Consider the following 17526-nt stretch of genomic DNA (forward strand, 5'->3'; position numbering starts at 1 on the left):
TAAGTTCACCCAGCATTAAATGTTCCATGTCAGGTATTGACTTTGTGTAACAGGCCTCATTATCACTGTAGATGGGGTCGAATCAATCAATGAAGGACAAATGATTGATGTTTGGTGAGTGAAGTATACACCTACATGGAGAGTAGGGATCATGGGCTTCTTGCTGTCTGTAAATGCTTACAATATATAATTGCATTGTACTTTTAAAATAATCATGGGCATGACTACTCAAAAGTAACAGCAGTTACTAATTGTGAAATTGCATTAATAATGCAACTTAATTATTTTTCAAAACATTTCAAAACTGTTCAAAACATTTAATACCAATCAGAGCAGCAACCACATGCAACTGCATCACAATGGGGCGATTTTCTTTTTGGTTTGAGGGGGGGGCAGCAATTTGCAACTTCTAGTCCAGACTCCACGGTATGGCAAGGCTTTTTAAAGGGTGTATACACATGACATGCAACTAAATGAAACAGAAATATAAGATTTTTTTTCTAAATAAAACATTAAAACAATCTTAACCCCAAACGGTAGTGTACAGAGACTAACAATCTCTCCTATAGAGTTAGGGCTGCACAATTATGACAAAAATCATAATTGTCGATTATTCCCTTGAAATTGTAATTGCGATTATTAATTACGATTATCACAATTTACATTGAATGATGTATTGAATAGCTTTATACAATTGCTTGAAGCAACTGCATGCCATATTTTTGTATAAAAATAAAGAAACACAATTATCTGAATTATCAAATATCTGAAAACACAATTTTTTATTGTTTTTTTTATAGCATTAAACCTCAAATGTCAACTATATATTGGTTTGGTTTCTTCTTTAAATAATAATAACAAAAAGTCAACATACGCATGGTATAATAATAGGGGTTTTTACCACAAGCGTGGTTCCCCGAGAACTAATGTTCCCCTAGAGCCTGCAGTGACGTAAACTGCGCTTGTTGTTGTTACTTTTATTTTGACGGCGCTGAGAACAGTTCAGACAGATCCTGAGCACACAGTGCTCGCATTCTCAGTTTTCATTAGTTTACGATCTGTTTAACAGTCCTGTCTAATACGTTATTAGATAGAACTGTTATACAAAGAAAGTAGACAGTATATGAAACAGTATTAGCTTTTGCCGTGTCCGTGTGGTTAATGCCCAGTGTCGCTAGCTTAGCAGAAATACATAATCATGTTTCACCTGGTCTAATCAAAGTCGCCCTGGATTTTCTCCTAAGCGTGCGGTTTTAGAGGTCCACCTATCACTGTTTACCATGTTTGTAGAGTTAGTTCGTGGAGTAAACATATAGGCTGTGTACACGGCCTTTTAAAAATGGCGGGTGCTGATGTTTTGCGTGCGTTCGGCATATCAGCATACACCTACGTCACTGGTAGCTCCTTTTATGCTGGGTTAGACCTTTTACATTCTGAAGTAGTCGTGATTTGCCTCTCACAACGTGACATGCTCATAACACACCTATTAAACATGCAGAATAATGTAAGTGGATATTTTTCCTTGTAATCGCGTCTTCGAACGATTACGAAATCGTGGTATCCGTAATCGCGATTAGAAATTCGATTAATTGTGCAGCCCTATATAGAGTATTCAACTAGTCGTCTGATCAATCTGCCAAGTACTGAAGTACTCAAAAGCAGTGCATTCCCTTTTTAAAAAACACAAAGAAAAGATCATGCCTGGTTACAGCAACACTGGTTAGTCTTCAAGATGTCAATCTCTTCCACAAGCTTTGCCAAAGTCAACTCTGTGCTTTGTGAGGTGTAGCGAGTGCCCTCTCTGCCAGCTCCACCTGGTGAGCCGCTACGCTTTCTGCCCACCTACTCTGTGAGCGGCAGGGTATGAGTGGGATGGGGCAAGGTGAGGCTGGTGGGCGGGCGGCCAGGCGGGAGCTTCCTGACACGAGAGCCAGCCACACAGCAGGATCAAACTGGCTACGGCATGAATCACCACCACTCCCACCACCGACACAGCCACTTCTGCTACTGCCACAATTAAAAACAGAGAGATATAGAGAGAGGCTGCATGCTAAATATACGCAACAACACAGGCCCAATAATTGCGTATTAGATTTTCAAATCTGATGTACTGAATGTGACTGTATTTTTAGAAAAAGTCTTGAAAAAAAGAAAAAAAAATATCAGGAGGCCGTTTAAAAATGAAACGCCTGACCGCATAATGATCCTGGCTGGAGGATTAAACTGAGAATCAGAGTGCACTGAAGCAATTTTACATCTTAATATTCCAAACCCAGCATACCAAGCCTGAGTCGAGAGATAGGACGAGTGCAATACCTGTGCTTCCACATTTAAATAAAAGCAAGGGGAGCTGGGATTTGGGCTGTTTAGTTTCTTAAGAGATAGTGTTCCCGGCTTGCAAGTAAATAACGCCCTGGGGTGGTGAAGCAGTCCCCCAAATCACTTATTAGGGAAAAAACGGTCAATCGCCCCTGGCTTCCATTATTATGTCGGCTGCCCAGCAGCGGGTGCAACCTTTGATCTGTTTAGGTTGGTGAGCATTTGCATTTCATAATGAGATCAAAGAAGAAGGTTCGGACACTCCACAAGAGCCAACAGCGTTTTTAAACAGGGCAAGACTCAAACTCGCCTATTGCATTTATCCATTCGCGCAGGCCAAAACAGCTTTGGAGTGTCAACGGCTACGCCGTTTGTGAGGAATTAAGCATTTGCACACTTTTTCGCCTGCATGCAGGTGTTGAAACGGGAGAATATCATGCCAGTAGCGACAGCAGAGATTCAAGAACAAACATTTCAAACATATTTAAACTGGTTAAGATGCGAAAACTGCTCTGGATTTTCGGCGGCGCATCAGACGAGCAGTCACAATGAGATTCAGACTTGGGGTTCAAAAGTGGGAAGAGCGATGACCTGAAAAGTCACCCGGCCTTCCCCAAGCACTATTGGTAAATCATAAGGGAGCAATTAGGCGAGAAAATGGCAGAACCGCATTGTGTATTCTGAGGAGAAGCAGTCGTGGCAAAGCCATCATAAGCAGGCCGTGCTGTCACATCTGCTAGCGCCGCACGTTTTCAGAGTGCCTGATCAGATTACGGCCTGCTCTGTGGCCGGATTACAAACCTGTTGTGTAAACAGAGATTGAAAATTCTCAGAGGATAACAAGAGCTTTCGTGTGGCTCAGGTCCTCCATAATCCTCTAACATCCATACATTTAATGCTTTTAAACTGAGGTTTAGCCTGGTTGCACTCTGTTATAGCTTCTACATAAGTGCTCTGAGGTCAAACGGGATGAGGATGCTGGAACGCTTGGATCAGGTGGGTTGCGATGGCTTTTGCTTCACCAGACGCAATTTTCGGTGTCAAATGCATAAACTCAGAGGGTGACCGGGTGCTAAGCATCTTCTTGATAGCATTAAACATATCATCAGTGACAAGTGGGTTTGACAGAGAACAGTGAGCCTCTCAACCTGATAGATGGCAAATTAATCTCATTTGCTCTTTACACTGAGGTAGCTTGCATGCAGATAACTTGGCATTATGAGAACCGGACAAAGACGAGTGTATTACATAAGAGCTTTCAATAGCGATAGAGGATTATTTCTTGTGGTGACAGTCTAAGCAATATCTTGAATCTGTGTAGTGGCTACATAATTGAACACCACCCTGCTGTTCCAAGGCAGAAATAATGGATTGTTTAAAACAAATCATACACAGGAATTTGATCTTTATTTCAAACCACTGTGGAATTGCCTGCAATAAATGACTTCGAACAGTGGTATACTAAAAAAAGAGCTATATTGTATAAACTTCAGCATTCAAAAACATTGCTCCTCACAAATAGAAAAAACCCCTAGACTAGGGATTTCAAAAGTACGGGTACCGACGAAAGTACCCATACATACATACATACATATATTAAAAAAGTCTTTTTCAGTTTGTTTAAGGTGAACGTAAACAGAATTTAAAATGAAATTAAACAAAATAAACTCAAACAAATAAATAAACACCACTTGCACACCTTAAAGGTTTCAGTCTTCAGTGTCACATGATACTCCTAAAATACATATGCTGATTTGGTGCTCAAACATTTCTTATTATTATCATTGTTAAAAACAGTTTTGTGTAAACTGTGATACAATTTTTAGGATTCTTTGATAAATAGCTCAAAATAAGGCTAGTTAATTGAAATAGAAACCTTTATTAATATTATAAATGTCTTTACTGTCACTTTTGACAAATTTAATAAAAGTATTTATTTAAAAAAAAAAAAAAAAAAATCCCAAACTTTTGACTGGTAGTGTATAAGAGAAGTCCTGCATACTGCTATAGCTTATAAAATCCAAAAATGTCCACTTACAAAGCCAAAAACAGTGTAAATGTAAAAAGGAAAAGTTCTTATAAAATAAAAATAATCTGTTCAATTTCACATCAGTGACTTATTTTATATATTTGAACTAAAAACAAAGCAAGTGGCTGGTAAAATTCTGTATTTCACCAGTCACTGTGGCTTGTGGGCAAAAAAAAAAAAAAAAAAAAGTTAATTTCCTACCTTGGTGACAATCCTACTGAATGTGCTAAAATTAATCTCAAACTGCATATCTGTCTCCCCTAATACTGCATTAATATTTTTTGACCTTGATGAATTATCTATTCTTATTGACAGCACTTATTGATATTTCTTAAAAGCGTTGGCTAATGGAGTTCTATTGAGATGACTAAATGAGTTGCCGCCGCCTGGATTAGCCCAGTCTCATCTCTCCAGCACAGCTAGAATTATCATAGAGAACAGACGTGTGCGTGCGCTGGGTCGTAAATTCCTGCTGCCGACATCTCAGGGGGGTTGTGGAGAGATGGAGGGCGATGACTGCACACAGACCTACATTCACCCCAGCCACGCTCGGTATATGTGCAAACTCACAAATATAGCAGCGCGCACTTCAGAGACAAAGGATCTCTCTAAAATAATAGTCGACGCCGGTCGGAGTGAGATTCACGCTCTCCTGCCTATTAAAAGCAACACTCGTATTGCTGTTATACAATTCTTAACACCAACTCCATAGCTCTGTTTTCCCATCAGTACACACTCTTTCCACCTATGAGATGCGTTTCTGCTGCAATATCCTGAAAGCCATTTTCCACATCACATAGTAGAAGCACCTCGGTCTGTCTCACACTATGCATCTAAACGCATAGCACTTTCACAGAGACTGGCCGGCATTTGGTTTCAACTATGAAATCATATAGATTTACATAAATAACAAAAGAAACAGAACCACATACAATTATCAAACTTGTCATTCCTTAGTTTAAACGAACGCTAACACACTACAGAATGTATATTACCTTTGTAAACTGATAGGCTGCTAGATCTTTAATATAATAGCTGTAACAATACATGATATAGAGATGGAATGTGGCAATTAATGGCCATCATTGAGAACAGCGGTGGGTCGCCTCTTTCCACGAGGCTTTTGAAAAAAGGCTACATTCTAGCAAAATAGAAAGCCGTCTCCCGGTAAACGTGTCAGGGCAGCAACCTTGTACAGCGACTTCAGTGAATTCAGTGAAAAACGCAGAAATCCATTTGTTATGTCTGTCCACTGTGCAAAATGTGTACCGGGGGGGGAGGGGAGAGAAAAAAGACGGGCTGATGTCACAAAAGGCATTACGGATGCTAGCAAGCAATTTAACTTGGAGCCATCTTTCCAGGTACCATGGACAAAGTGTGAGCATGTTTCTAGCAAGAGAATAAAGAGGTTAGTTTTAAAGGAGTGAAAGCACCACACTGACCCTCAAACTCACCTAAGATATCGGCAAACACAAAAAGCATTACGCTTCTGGAGTGAAGAAAACTTAAAGAAACAGGATTGATAAATATGCAGAAACTCTCCTGCTCTATAATCCACAGACAACAATAGGGCTGGGAGTTTATAAAGCCACATGTTTGATTTGTTATTTTGATTACAGTTATCAAGTAAAAACTGCATCTATAAACATATTTTAAGGTGATTTTTAAACTTGCAAAATCATGTGTTGCTCTCGTATCTACACGGACATAAATATCTGTTTCACAGAAGAGCAAAAGAGGGTGGTGGGTGTGAAAATATGCTCACCAACAGATAGACACACATGCAAGCGCAAACAGGGCCGTGTCTCGAACGGATATGAACCGCATACATCTTGTCTGTCTGCAATAAAGCTGTGCTACCAATTCTATTGCCAATAAATGTCAACTGATTGGAAAGCTCATTCTAATATCAATTTCCATCTCCGCTCTTTAAAAGGCAATCAGCACGGCTTCATCTCTGTATATCATATGCTCCTTGAGATGGTGACACAGCAATGGCTCTCTCCAACATAATGGACTTCTATCAAGGCATCTGGCATGAATAATACAAGCCATGAAAGGGAGTTTTTTCCTCTATGGCTTGTGTGGCTGGATCTGGCTGGGTGAATATCAACACACTTCCTTCTCACACTTGTGTCTGCAAAAAGAGCCTTTATTTTCTTGTGTCTAGAGAGACAAGATACTGTGTCAAATATTAATGGTCATAAACAGATCCGAACGGCGCTTTGCAAAATAGCAGCGTGGCTGTTGCTTTGATATTTTTCGAAATGTTTGGCGAGGAAAGGCAGGAAAAAAAACCTTGACAGCATAAGAAATGAGAATAATTTCACACATTAACCTTGGCAGTCTCCTCTGACTAAATTCAGGGCTGATTTGGTACACTGATTGAATTTAAGTGGAGGGACGTCACTCGTGTGCATGCAAATGTCTCTGACGGGCAGAAAGCAAATAATGACAAATTAACTGACGCTTACTGTCAGCGCTTCGCCCCTTACCTTCCACCCGCTGCCGGCTTCCCTGTAATAGGGGAAATTGTCACAGATCCACTGGTAGATCTCGCTCAGTGTCATTTTCTTCTTTGGCGAGCTGTTGATGGCGAACGTGATGAGGCTGGCGTAGCTGTATGGCGGTTTGCCGTCCTTGTGCTGCTGCACCTCTTCCTGGTCCAGTGTGGTGTTGGGGTCCAGCAGGGCGCTCTTCTTAGCCATGCCCGGCCCGTGAGCGTTCTGGGCGTCCGCTTTCTGAATGGCCGCCCGCATGGTCAGCTGCGGCAGCCAGTCCATGGAGGTCAAGCTGCTCTCCAGCTCCGACGTCATGGTGGCAGGTCGAGTGTCGGCGGCTGCGGCGAAGGAGGGGTGACGATCCGTTGCGGTGAGAACGAAGGGGCTCCCTCAGATCACTGTTTTTGTCAGCGTCACTCAAAAACGAAACCTGTGGAGAAGAGCAAGAGAGGGGATCATTATATTGCCTGACACTGTCAGGATATGAGCGTTCACTTCTGAAGCACGCCGACACTTCAATAGTTAGAACCACTCCAGCTGGAACCAATGTCATTTTAATTAGCACATTCAAACAGGCAGCATTTCTCTTTGGAGAGCAGCTCCAGAACAGACGCTGATCTGCAGACAAACCCAAAAAAAAAAAAAAAAAAAAAAAAAGAACACTGAGCTGCTCAGGCCGGCCAAGCCGTCTGGCCCACCTCCTACCTCCGGCCTGCACCCTGCAGCTGACTCACACAACAGTAATCCGAGCCGCAAACTGAGTAAATGCTGCGGAATTGTTTTCACAACTGCCAGCCAAATGGGGGATTGGTTCACAAGAAATTCCAATTCTCCTAAGGGTAGCGTAACCCTTTCTATCTCACTCTACCCTTCCCCCTCCCCATCTCGTCTGCGATGTAAACAGGCCTCAGAGTCGTCCTCGCTGTGCGGCACGGGCTCTTATTCCCGTCTGCGGCTGCACCCTACACCCACAAACAACCTTGTGTTTTAGGCACACTGCCCTTTCCGGTTTAAAATAGCAGCAGACACGCGAGGCTCGTCCTGTCGCATAGGTACATAATCCCTCCACACGCTATAGAACGTCTTATGGTGAAAATGACAACACGACTAGAAAAAAGGCACCAGGGGAGGGAATATCCCACATATTATTCAGACGAACCTCAGTTTAAAAATACCTCCCCGGTTCTCTCGGGAACCGAAAGAGACGCCCTCATTGAAATTCCTCTGGAATGGCGGAAAGCGAGCACGAGCCTCTGAAATCTGATAAATGAGATGTCTGAGAGGCCAGTTCTGTGACAGACACTTTTTTTCATCATTCTGTCATTTCCATAAAGGTGAGTCATGACCCTCTAACTTAAAAGATTTTTCCAGCATGAGGATGGAACCCTCTGATCCAGCTGTATGAAGTGCAAACTTAAAGTTCAAATTTAGCATCTTCGTCATTCACATGCAGGAAATGAGTGCCTTTGGGCGCTTGTTAATTAAATTAAATCAAATCTATGCACAGTGGACTCAGTTTCTCATGCATCCAATCTGATTTTCACATAGACTGCATCGACAAACTGAAACCACTGCATGTTGCAACTAACAGGCAACCATCAAAACATCCCACGAGCAATGCCAGGCAGATAGCAGCAAAAACATATAAAAAGGTAAGGCAAATAAGCACTTAATGGTAAAACTATATAGCCTAATCATGCTTTTGGATAAGCCTGTCTGTCAAATGCATAACGTAAACGTAAGGTTAGCCAGTATCTATAGGTTTTCAAAGTCTATAAATCTTATTAATTTCCGGTGGTGACATGCTAATGTCATGTACAACTATTTTAAACAGAATTTTGTTTATTTTTTTCATAATGAATGCAACTTTTATGACCTTAGATATGACTACATGAGAACCATTTAAAGGGTTAGTTCATCCAAACATGAAATTTCTGTCATTAATTACTAATGTCGTTCCAAACCCGCAAGACCTTTGTTCATCTTCGGAACACAAATTAAGATATTTCTGATGAAATCCAAGAGTTTTTTTTTTTTTTTTTTTTATCTCCCATAGAAAGCAATGAAATTACCACATTCAAGACCCAGAAAAGTAGTAAAGACATCGTTAAAATAGTCAACGTGACTACAGTGGTTTAACCTTAATGTTATGAAGCGGCAAGAATACTTTTTGTGCGCAAAAACAAAACAAAAATAACGAGTTTATTCAACAATTTTGTCTCTCCCGTCATTCTTCTATGCAGTTGACGTTTAAGACACGTTGCAGAGCTTCCATGTTCTACGTTAGAACGCTGAGTCATTGGCCGGCTCTTTTGTCAGCACCACACACGCGCCGTGATGCTCACATGAACATCGTCTGCCAATAATGAGCCGGTGTTCTGACGTAGAACACAGAAGCTCTGCAACGTGTCTTCAACGTCAACTGCATAGAAGAATGGCAGGGGAGAGACGAAATTGTGGCATTTTTGGGTGAACTAACCCTTTAACTACTAAGCCAAAAAATGGTGGACACACCGTTGTTGACCAAAACAAAAAAACAGTGAAGACACAAGTTGACCAAAACAATGATAATATACTTCAGGTGAACTTTTAAACACTTATACATTACAATTCTTATAACAAAACAGCTGATTAAATGTTAATTTGGACTTGCGATGAATATTTTAATATTTGTGAGGCTGCTCATGCCACATGTGCATAATGCACAAAGTATTTTAAGGCTGTGACTAATAAACTAATACAGTACAAAAATGCTAAATGATGCATGCAGAATGAGGCTTTCTGTGCACTTAATATTCACATCACCATCCCACAAACCACAAAAGTATCCCTGCAATGACTCTGAATGATGAAATCTGCAGATAAGGGTTCAGGTCTCAAGCATCACCTACTTTGCTACAAGGCTGCTGCCATTTTGACTCCATGCACATCATGGAGAAATGCTCCACACTCAGGAGTGCTGCTGTGTTAATTAGCACACCTCTGCAGTGCCAGGCAGTAAAATGCAGTAAGCATCTCCCCTCATTAACAGTGGCACCTGTACAGATGACTCAGTTACAGACCCCACTCTGCAGAAGAGCATGCATTGATGGCACGAAAAAGGGATATGGCTGGTGGCCATAACACACACATCTACAGAGTTAGGCAGTTCAGCCTACTAATGCCAGTAAACCCCTAGGAATTGATTTCAACAAATGCATGCCAGTGCTTTGAAAATACTTTGTTGGAATCAAAATAATATACTATTTACAACACAGAAGACATAAGGTTAAATGTTTTAGGTGAACTAAAAATAAACTATGAAAAATCATTATCATTATTGAAAAGCTGAACTAAAATAAAATAAATATTACATTAATATATTAGGTGAAAAACTGAAATAAAATAAGTGCAATAAAACAAGTTTAAGTACTAAAATTCCAAAAACTGAAGTAAATATAAACAAATAAAATGACTAAAGCATTTAACAAAATTCCTAAAACTAAAATTAAAAAGAAAATTGAAAATAGAAATGAAATAAAAATAAAAGCGAACGAGTGGCGGTCATATAATTATCAGCCAATAAAACTTTGCCTACTTTGTGGTTAATTAAAAATCCACAACAAATTACTAATATGGTTAAATATTCTAATATTCATCATGTTATCGGTTAGCATTTAGCAATATTTGAGAAATCCCAAGGTAAAACATACAAAAGGCAAATACGATCGTACTGTAATTCAAAGATGACAATTACTCGTGAGTAATCTCCTTCCAAAACTCAGTATCATCCGATCACAGTGTTAAAAGAGAACGTTAATTGCTTTGGCACACCGTATGCTCTCTCAGACGCCGTTTCTATGAGTCAAAGTGTGAACAATAAATATTTACTTTACGGAACAAACGCAAGCAAACTTGTGTGTGTACATGGATGTGTGGATTAGTAAGCAGACTTGCGGTGGAGAAGGCCCCGTCGGGGGGATGGTAACTTGGCTTCGGCAGAGGGGAATCACTCTCTGTGAGCTCCTTCCACAGTGCCTGAAGACCTGGCACACCGCTTCACAACAACAACAGTGATGTAACCTAGTAACAAGCCCTTGGCTTTTCTACTCCTAACCGAAACTCTGGCCATGTCTTCCATATCAACAACATTATTACGCTGTGTAGAAAGGCTTGTGTTGTCTTAGTGATCATAAAAGGGAAAACAGGGAGGGGTGGGAAACACGCTCACCTGCCCCAGAGTAAAAAGGAGATTCCTCATTTTTTCCAGTGCCCCTAGGTGCTGATCTCGAGTTATTTTTGAAAACAAGAATAACTAAAATAGCAACGGCTCATTGTTGTGCCTGAATGTTGAGTGCTGTAATTGTTCACTGCGGCCGGCTCGAAGACTCATCTTCATTAAATGGAAAAGTAGGTAACAGCAACAGCTTTTAAATGTCAGTCTTCCCTCTCCATTAAAGGCTTAATGGTTGCATTGAAACCACCCCCAGGATGAGAACATTAATAACCCAGTCGTTACTCGCATTTTTAGGATGTGTCAATTATGGCTCCGTAGCGCACACTGCCAGCCGAGCGCATTGTTCGGCTTATTACAGCCTGCAGCAGATCAGGGCTTGTCACAGTGAGACCGCCGCTCATCCTGGCCTATCGGATGCCAGCGCTGATCTCAGGCCTGCCAGAGATGCTCCTTTAAGGCAGCGTGCACAGAATGGGAGATCTGAGGTGTCGGAGGAGCCCTGTTCCAATAACGAGGTCTGGCAGATACACATTGGCTGGGGTGCTGTGTCCTTAGAGCGCCAGTCTCATTGCTTTACATGAGGGCAGATTCCCAACTCCCCGGCTCAGCAGTCTACAGGGGCCGCATGCATGTACTCCATAATTAATCTGCCAGTCACAGCAAAGTGCCACTCTGGCTGGAGAGAAATGGAGAGCTGCGCACATCCGAGCAGCTGATAATCATAAATGTGGCACCGTGTTAATGGTAGGTTAACGTAAAAGCTGCAGGATTTTAAAAAGCCCTGAGGGCCAGGAATGCAGCTAAGACAAATGGACACTGAATTCGCATAAGTATTTCAGCCTGATGTGCTCGTACGCAGAGAATGTGTCAACTGAAAAATGTCATTTGCCAAACTGTAAAAACATTCACTAATAAATCAAATCACTGTCATTTTTACACACAAAAAAAAAGCAAGTCAATTTTTATTTTAATCATCTTTACATGATATATAAGACAATGCAGCATTATCTAGCTTCTCTTGTTAACTGTGCTTTTTAAATGCACAAGTATCTAATACACTACTTTCCATTCAAAGTAATGGCATTGTATTTCAAACATTTGATTGACAGTGTCGCAATAATGTAAGGTAACAGATTTCACAAAATAAATACAGAGATTTGCACTTATCAGTCGGCTACTATATGAATCTTAGCTTCTGCTTTTGCAAAGTCTAGGTCCCTGTTGTCCTAAACAAGCACTGTGACTTGAAAATGATCCATTATTGCTATATTAATTGGGATTAAAGCATAAATATCATACCATATTTGTATACACGATAAGCTACACCTAGTTTCAGAGTTGTCAAAAGTACCGACTTCGGTACTGAAATTTTAAAAATGTGATGCTTTGAGCACTGTTCAGCGGATTCGTAAACACCTCTGACGCTCATCGGATATGTCTGTGATTGGCTTCAATTATCAACGCGCAGCAGCGTTTGAAATCAACGCGTTTAAAAGCACGAGCGGGAGTGTTTGAAAGCAGGCGTCTATCAGCGGACCTGCTTTCAAATGCTCCCGTGTGTATCTGTGTAAGCACTCGAAGAGCGTCACTGATGACTACGGTTTTTTTTTTTTTTTTTACAGCATTGATCATTGAAGCCAATCACAGACATATCCAATGAGCCGTAAACACAATGGCCAATCAGAGTTGTTTACGAATCCACTCAACAGTGCTCAAAGCGGCACATTTTTAAAAATTCAGTACCGACAAGTACCGAAGTCGGTACTTTTGACAGCTCTACCCAGTTTATTTTAATATAAATTAGCATTTTTAAATTATTGAAAATATTATATTGGCTTATTCCAGGTAGAAAAACATAAGTGTGCAACAGCCGAATTTCGGGGCGAGGGGGAATTGATTTTTTAACAATAACTTATAAATTGAAAAAGACAGACGTACACATTAAAACAGAATACTGATTTTATCTGATTTTTATATCCTCTTTTTGTTCCTTCAAATCAAAGTTTGTAATGTTGAGATTCACCTCATAGCTAGTTGGCTTGGTTCATGACTTCTAATTTTTTTCCCTATCCCTATGGGTAAAATACTTTCAGAACCAAGGCTGCTGGAAAAGTGAATAGGCACTGTTGCACTCTATTGGTCATTAGCTGGATTTTTTAATTTAGCTGAATCAGGAATACATTTGATGTGTAACTGTTTCAACCTAATTAACAAAAAACGAAATGGCACACATCTAGATCTATCTAATCTTCGGGGAAATTAAACAAATTAAAATAAAGCACATCATGACTGAAACGTTAGTCCATCAGATTGCCAAATAATGATTATTTGTTGCACGACCTTCACAGAAAATGCCTAAATATTCTGAACAAGGCTCAAGAGTGCTGGATGTAGAATATAAAGATCAAAAAGGTACAACAGACAATTTTATCCTTACGACAATTGTATATCAGCCTCCAGCTGCAGACACTGCACTAGTGCCTACTGAGAGATCAAAAAAATAAATAAATAAATAAATAAATAAACCTTACAGGCTAATCAGCTGCAGGATGTCACATGGGGTTAAAAGCAGAGACAACAGGCTTTGTAACCTCTGATGCAGATACACTCAAATAATTACTGAAAAGGGAGGAAGGAATTTGAATTTATGCAAGAGTAATTATGCCATTTGGGGATATTAGAGAGATTTTCTCAGCAGTCTGCCACCACTCGCAGTGCTTTTCAGAGCCGGGCGACTAAGAGCTGCACACGCTGACAAACACAAGGCCTTCGGCTCATTGTGCAATCTGCGGGTCCTTACAAAATGACGCTCAGCATTCCAGTAATTCAATAAGCTCTTCCAGTGAATTACAACCCTGATCAGGAAGGGGGATTGTCTCTGTGTCCCTGGCAGCTTGGCTAGGAGGTGCCCTTTGTGTATGGAGCGGTGCCGCTGCCCTGACACCAACCATGCGAACCCAATTACACTGCTTTGTGAGCCCGCGGCCCCCATATTAACACATATTCTCCCCTGAGAAGCGTCGACCAGTGCCAGCCTGGCAGCCATTCGCCAGAGCCCACTGTTGAATCTCAAATAAAGCACTTAAGGCTCTGGCAAAATAATCATTTGTCCCTGGCATTCTTGAAAGCCCCCTTTCTCATCAGAATTCCCTGTTCCTTTCTTGGCAATTAAATGCTAAGCTCTTCGACTCTCTGCAGCAGGCAGCACAATGGGACCTCAGAGCTGCAGCAGACACAAGCCTATGCTCACTAGCATTATTAGAAAAAAATGAAATAAGAGACATTCATGTTTACATGTAGCATTCAATTGCATTTCTTTTGGATGGCGAAGCTCTGATAAATTACTTGATTTTGTCTCAACTAAATCAACATCAATTGCTCTCCTCTAGGTTTATTGAAAATGATCTCAAATACTTGAAGACACGTACAAAGATGCAATTCCAAAATATATTCCTTTGGAATATTCTGACAGTTTATTGTGATCTGTCTGGTTAAATCTGTCACAGTTTAACTATTTAGTCACAAAGAGCGAATAAACAAGGACTGAATGGCTTCAGCCGTTTCAAGTTCATCTCACGTAGGCCTAAAATCGTCAACACTTGGGATGACATTAACACTTGGGTTATAATTAAACCCGTTTTGCTTTTCAATCAATATCCAATCTCTCAGAAGTAATTAACAACATATTAAAGAGTTTATTGCCTGGCAGAGCTGGCTGCTGCTGCATCATTAACTGTTAAAATGTGACTCTTTGACACCTACAGTCATTTCGCAGCTTTTTACTGCAACAACCCCCCTTCTCTTGGCTGTCATTTCGGCACCCCTCTCAAAAAGAAACGCATTACCTTCCGGCGGGTGCAGATTCACATTAAGACTCACACACAATGGCTGATACCAAAAAAAGAAGTGGCAGAATGAGCGAGAGTAAAAGAAAGTATAATCAGTCTCAACCACAATGCACAGTAATTATGATTCTGCTAAAAGGACAAGCACCTTGATGCAACATTAAATTAGATGTTTAAAAATTAAAATGGAGCAATAATGCAGATATCAGCCAGAACACATGCAGAGACAAAAATTCATAATGAATCTGAGGTTGCGAGCGCAGTGCATGATGTGTCACAGGGGGCTAATCCCTTAGGAAATGAAGAACTGAGACAACATGACTCAGAGGGGGAATACCAGCAAGGGTTGATGAAAATATGAAATAAATTTGGTGATTTCAAACCCACGCACTTTAGCATTTCAGATGAAACCTTCTCAATGTTCTGACTTTGGTTACTCTCTGCAAGTCAGCAAGTAAAAAAAGGGTCAGATTACAAGCTAGAAATGTGAAAGTTGAGTGTTAGGAATCATATTGTCTACCACATGGAATACTGCCATTTCTCTATTAATACAAATATACTCACAGAGAGTTATTAAAACTGAGCCAACTGATGTATTTGAAGTGCAATGCTTCACTAATCAGAAAACAAATACTTATTTTAAGGTACTGCATCTGGGGAAAACCCTTTCGTATGACGACCAATTCAAAGAGCAACAGTTACTGTTCAAAAGCAGCCACCCACTATAAAGACTAACCCTTTTCCCAGAATGATAATGCATCGGAATCTGTGGTTGCACAACGCCGCAGCACACTGGAGATTAGAGGATTAACTCACAGGCCAGTAGTTTCATCTTTTGTTGATGTTCTAGCTTAGCCATCACTTTTCAAAGACAATGCAGGAAAGGAGCCATGTCATATGAGGCAAGGGGCACGTGTTGTCAATATGCTACTGTCCCAGGGACACTTTAAGAAATGGTTAATGCACACAAAAATGTACAAAATAAATGAATAAAGTATGGCTACATGAAGCAGGTGACAGGGAAGAAATCGACTGGACAGACCAGCAGAGGAATTTGACCAGGGATTCCTGGTCACGCAGCTTTATAGTTACACCCAGTCATAAATTCCTCTGAATGATGCCATATATAGAGAGTCCGGACTAAGTCATACTCGTACTCACATCTGAAGGTTGGGTTTAGTTCTGTCGGTTGTACTGCAACCGCTTTCAATGAACAAACAAATAGTAACAAATTTGACGTACTTAAACAGTTTACAAGACCAGCTTTGATGTGCCCAATGACTAAGAAACCCACCCAATCATATACTTTATGGGTGAGAATATATAGCTCTCTCATTATTCATCAAGGGCAAGTTGTTTACATACAGTTAATAAAAAATGCTTTCAATGTAATAAAATGAGGAGGTGTTTATGTTGTCCTATTACAAAGGAAAAGTATCAATCTAATAACACTAATAATGGAATCTGTGGAAGGGGGGGGGGGTAAGATTAATTTAGCTAATTAATGAGTTTACAAGGCTGCTTTTGGTAAGAAAAAAAAAAAAATCCCCACTGACCAAAACAGTAGGGCTTGGTATATATATATATTAAAAAAAAAAAAAAAATGATTTCTTGATTTTAATCGATTCTCATTTTTACAAACCAATACAGACTCTCAAATCCCAAGAATTGATTAGTCTATCTGTTTTCATGTGAACGGAACAACGCCTCCAATCCTAATCACAATAAGCTATGTGCTTTGTTACTTTTGATATCAAACAAAGTCTCAGATTTCCAATTCTGCACATTTTATTATTACGAAATTTAAAAAATAAATACCATTTTGGCGCTGTGTGATGTGGCGTTGAGAGATCACTGTAGCGCCTCAGTTCAAGAGAAGCGGCAGCGCGAAGCGCACGTGAACTGACCATCTCCTCCTCTTTAATAGCAGTTACAGCACGAAATAAACATGAATCAACATCTGAAGGTATATGTTAAAAGAGAGTACAACTTACTGAAATCCATATTTTGTCTCATGTAATCACTCAATCAGCATTTCAACAGTGGGAAGACGTCAATAAAACAGCTTGTAAAAAATGTGTCACATTTACCTCAGAAAAGCCATTCACTGACCATAAATCGTTAGTCAGCTAGAAAAATGAACTCTAGAGAGGTGCATTTTGCTAAATATATGCACCTTATTGCAAATTCATTATAATTTTTAATAAAATTTCAATATTTAAGTTATGACAGCCACCATTTAAATGTTTTTATTTCAAAAAACAAATTGGAGTAGAATATAATTATACAGCTGTATATAATTTAATTGTAATTGTATAAATAGAATATAATTTTGTAATTGTAAAGTTAGTATTATAACTTCCTTGAGAGTAATTTAAGTGTTTGTATACAAATCAGTTAATTTCAACCTTCAATATTATAGTAGGCCTACTGTAGTACCAACTGACTCCCATGTATAGTTTACAGCATTAGTTGAGATTTTTTTCCCTTGAGAAAATTTGCCATGTACTGTACCTGATATATCCATATGATATATCCAAAATAATCAATATCGAATTGTAAGTTTGTGAATCGAAATCAAATCGAATCGTGAAATGTGTCAACACTCAACACCCA

At 40.0% G+C, this 17526-nt stretch overlaps 1 protein-coding gene across 3 annotated transcripts in view; it reads right to left on the reverse strand.

The window, feature by feature from the left end:
- The window catches only part of foxj3 (forkhead box J3), a 98231-nt gene that overhangs the window by 55607 nt on the left and 25098 nt on the right, over positions 1-17526 (reverse strand). For all 3 annotated transcript variants that reach the window (XM_051912348.1, XM_051912347.1, XM_051912346.1), the window contains exon 2: positions 6844-7279. In XM_051912348.1, the coding sequence (XP_051768308.1) occupies positions 6844-7164 (321 nt within the window). In that variant the 5' untranslated portion in view covers positions 7165-7279. The remainder of the gene's footprint in view (positions 1-6843; positions 7280-17526) is intronic.

Source organism: Ctenopharyngodon idella, chromosome 11, assembly GCF_019924925.1.
Source record: "Ctenopharyngodon idella isolate HZGC_01 chromosome 11, HZGC01, whole genome shotgun sequence".
NCBI classification, from domain to species: domain Eukaryota; kingdom Metazoa; phylum Chordata; class Actinopteri; order Cypriniformes; family Xenocyprididae; genus Ctenopharyngodon; species Ctenopharyngodon idella.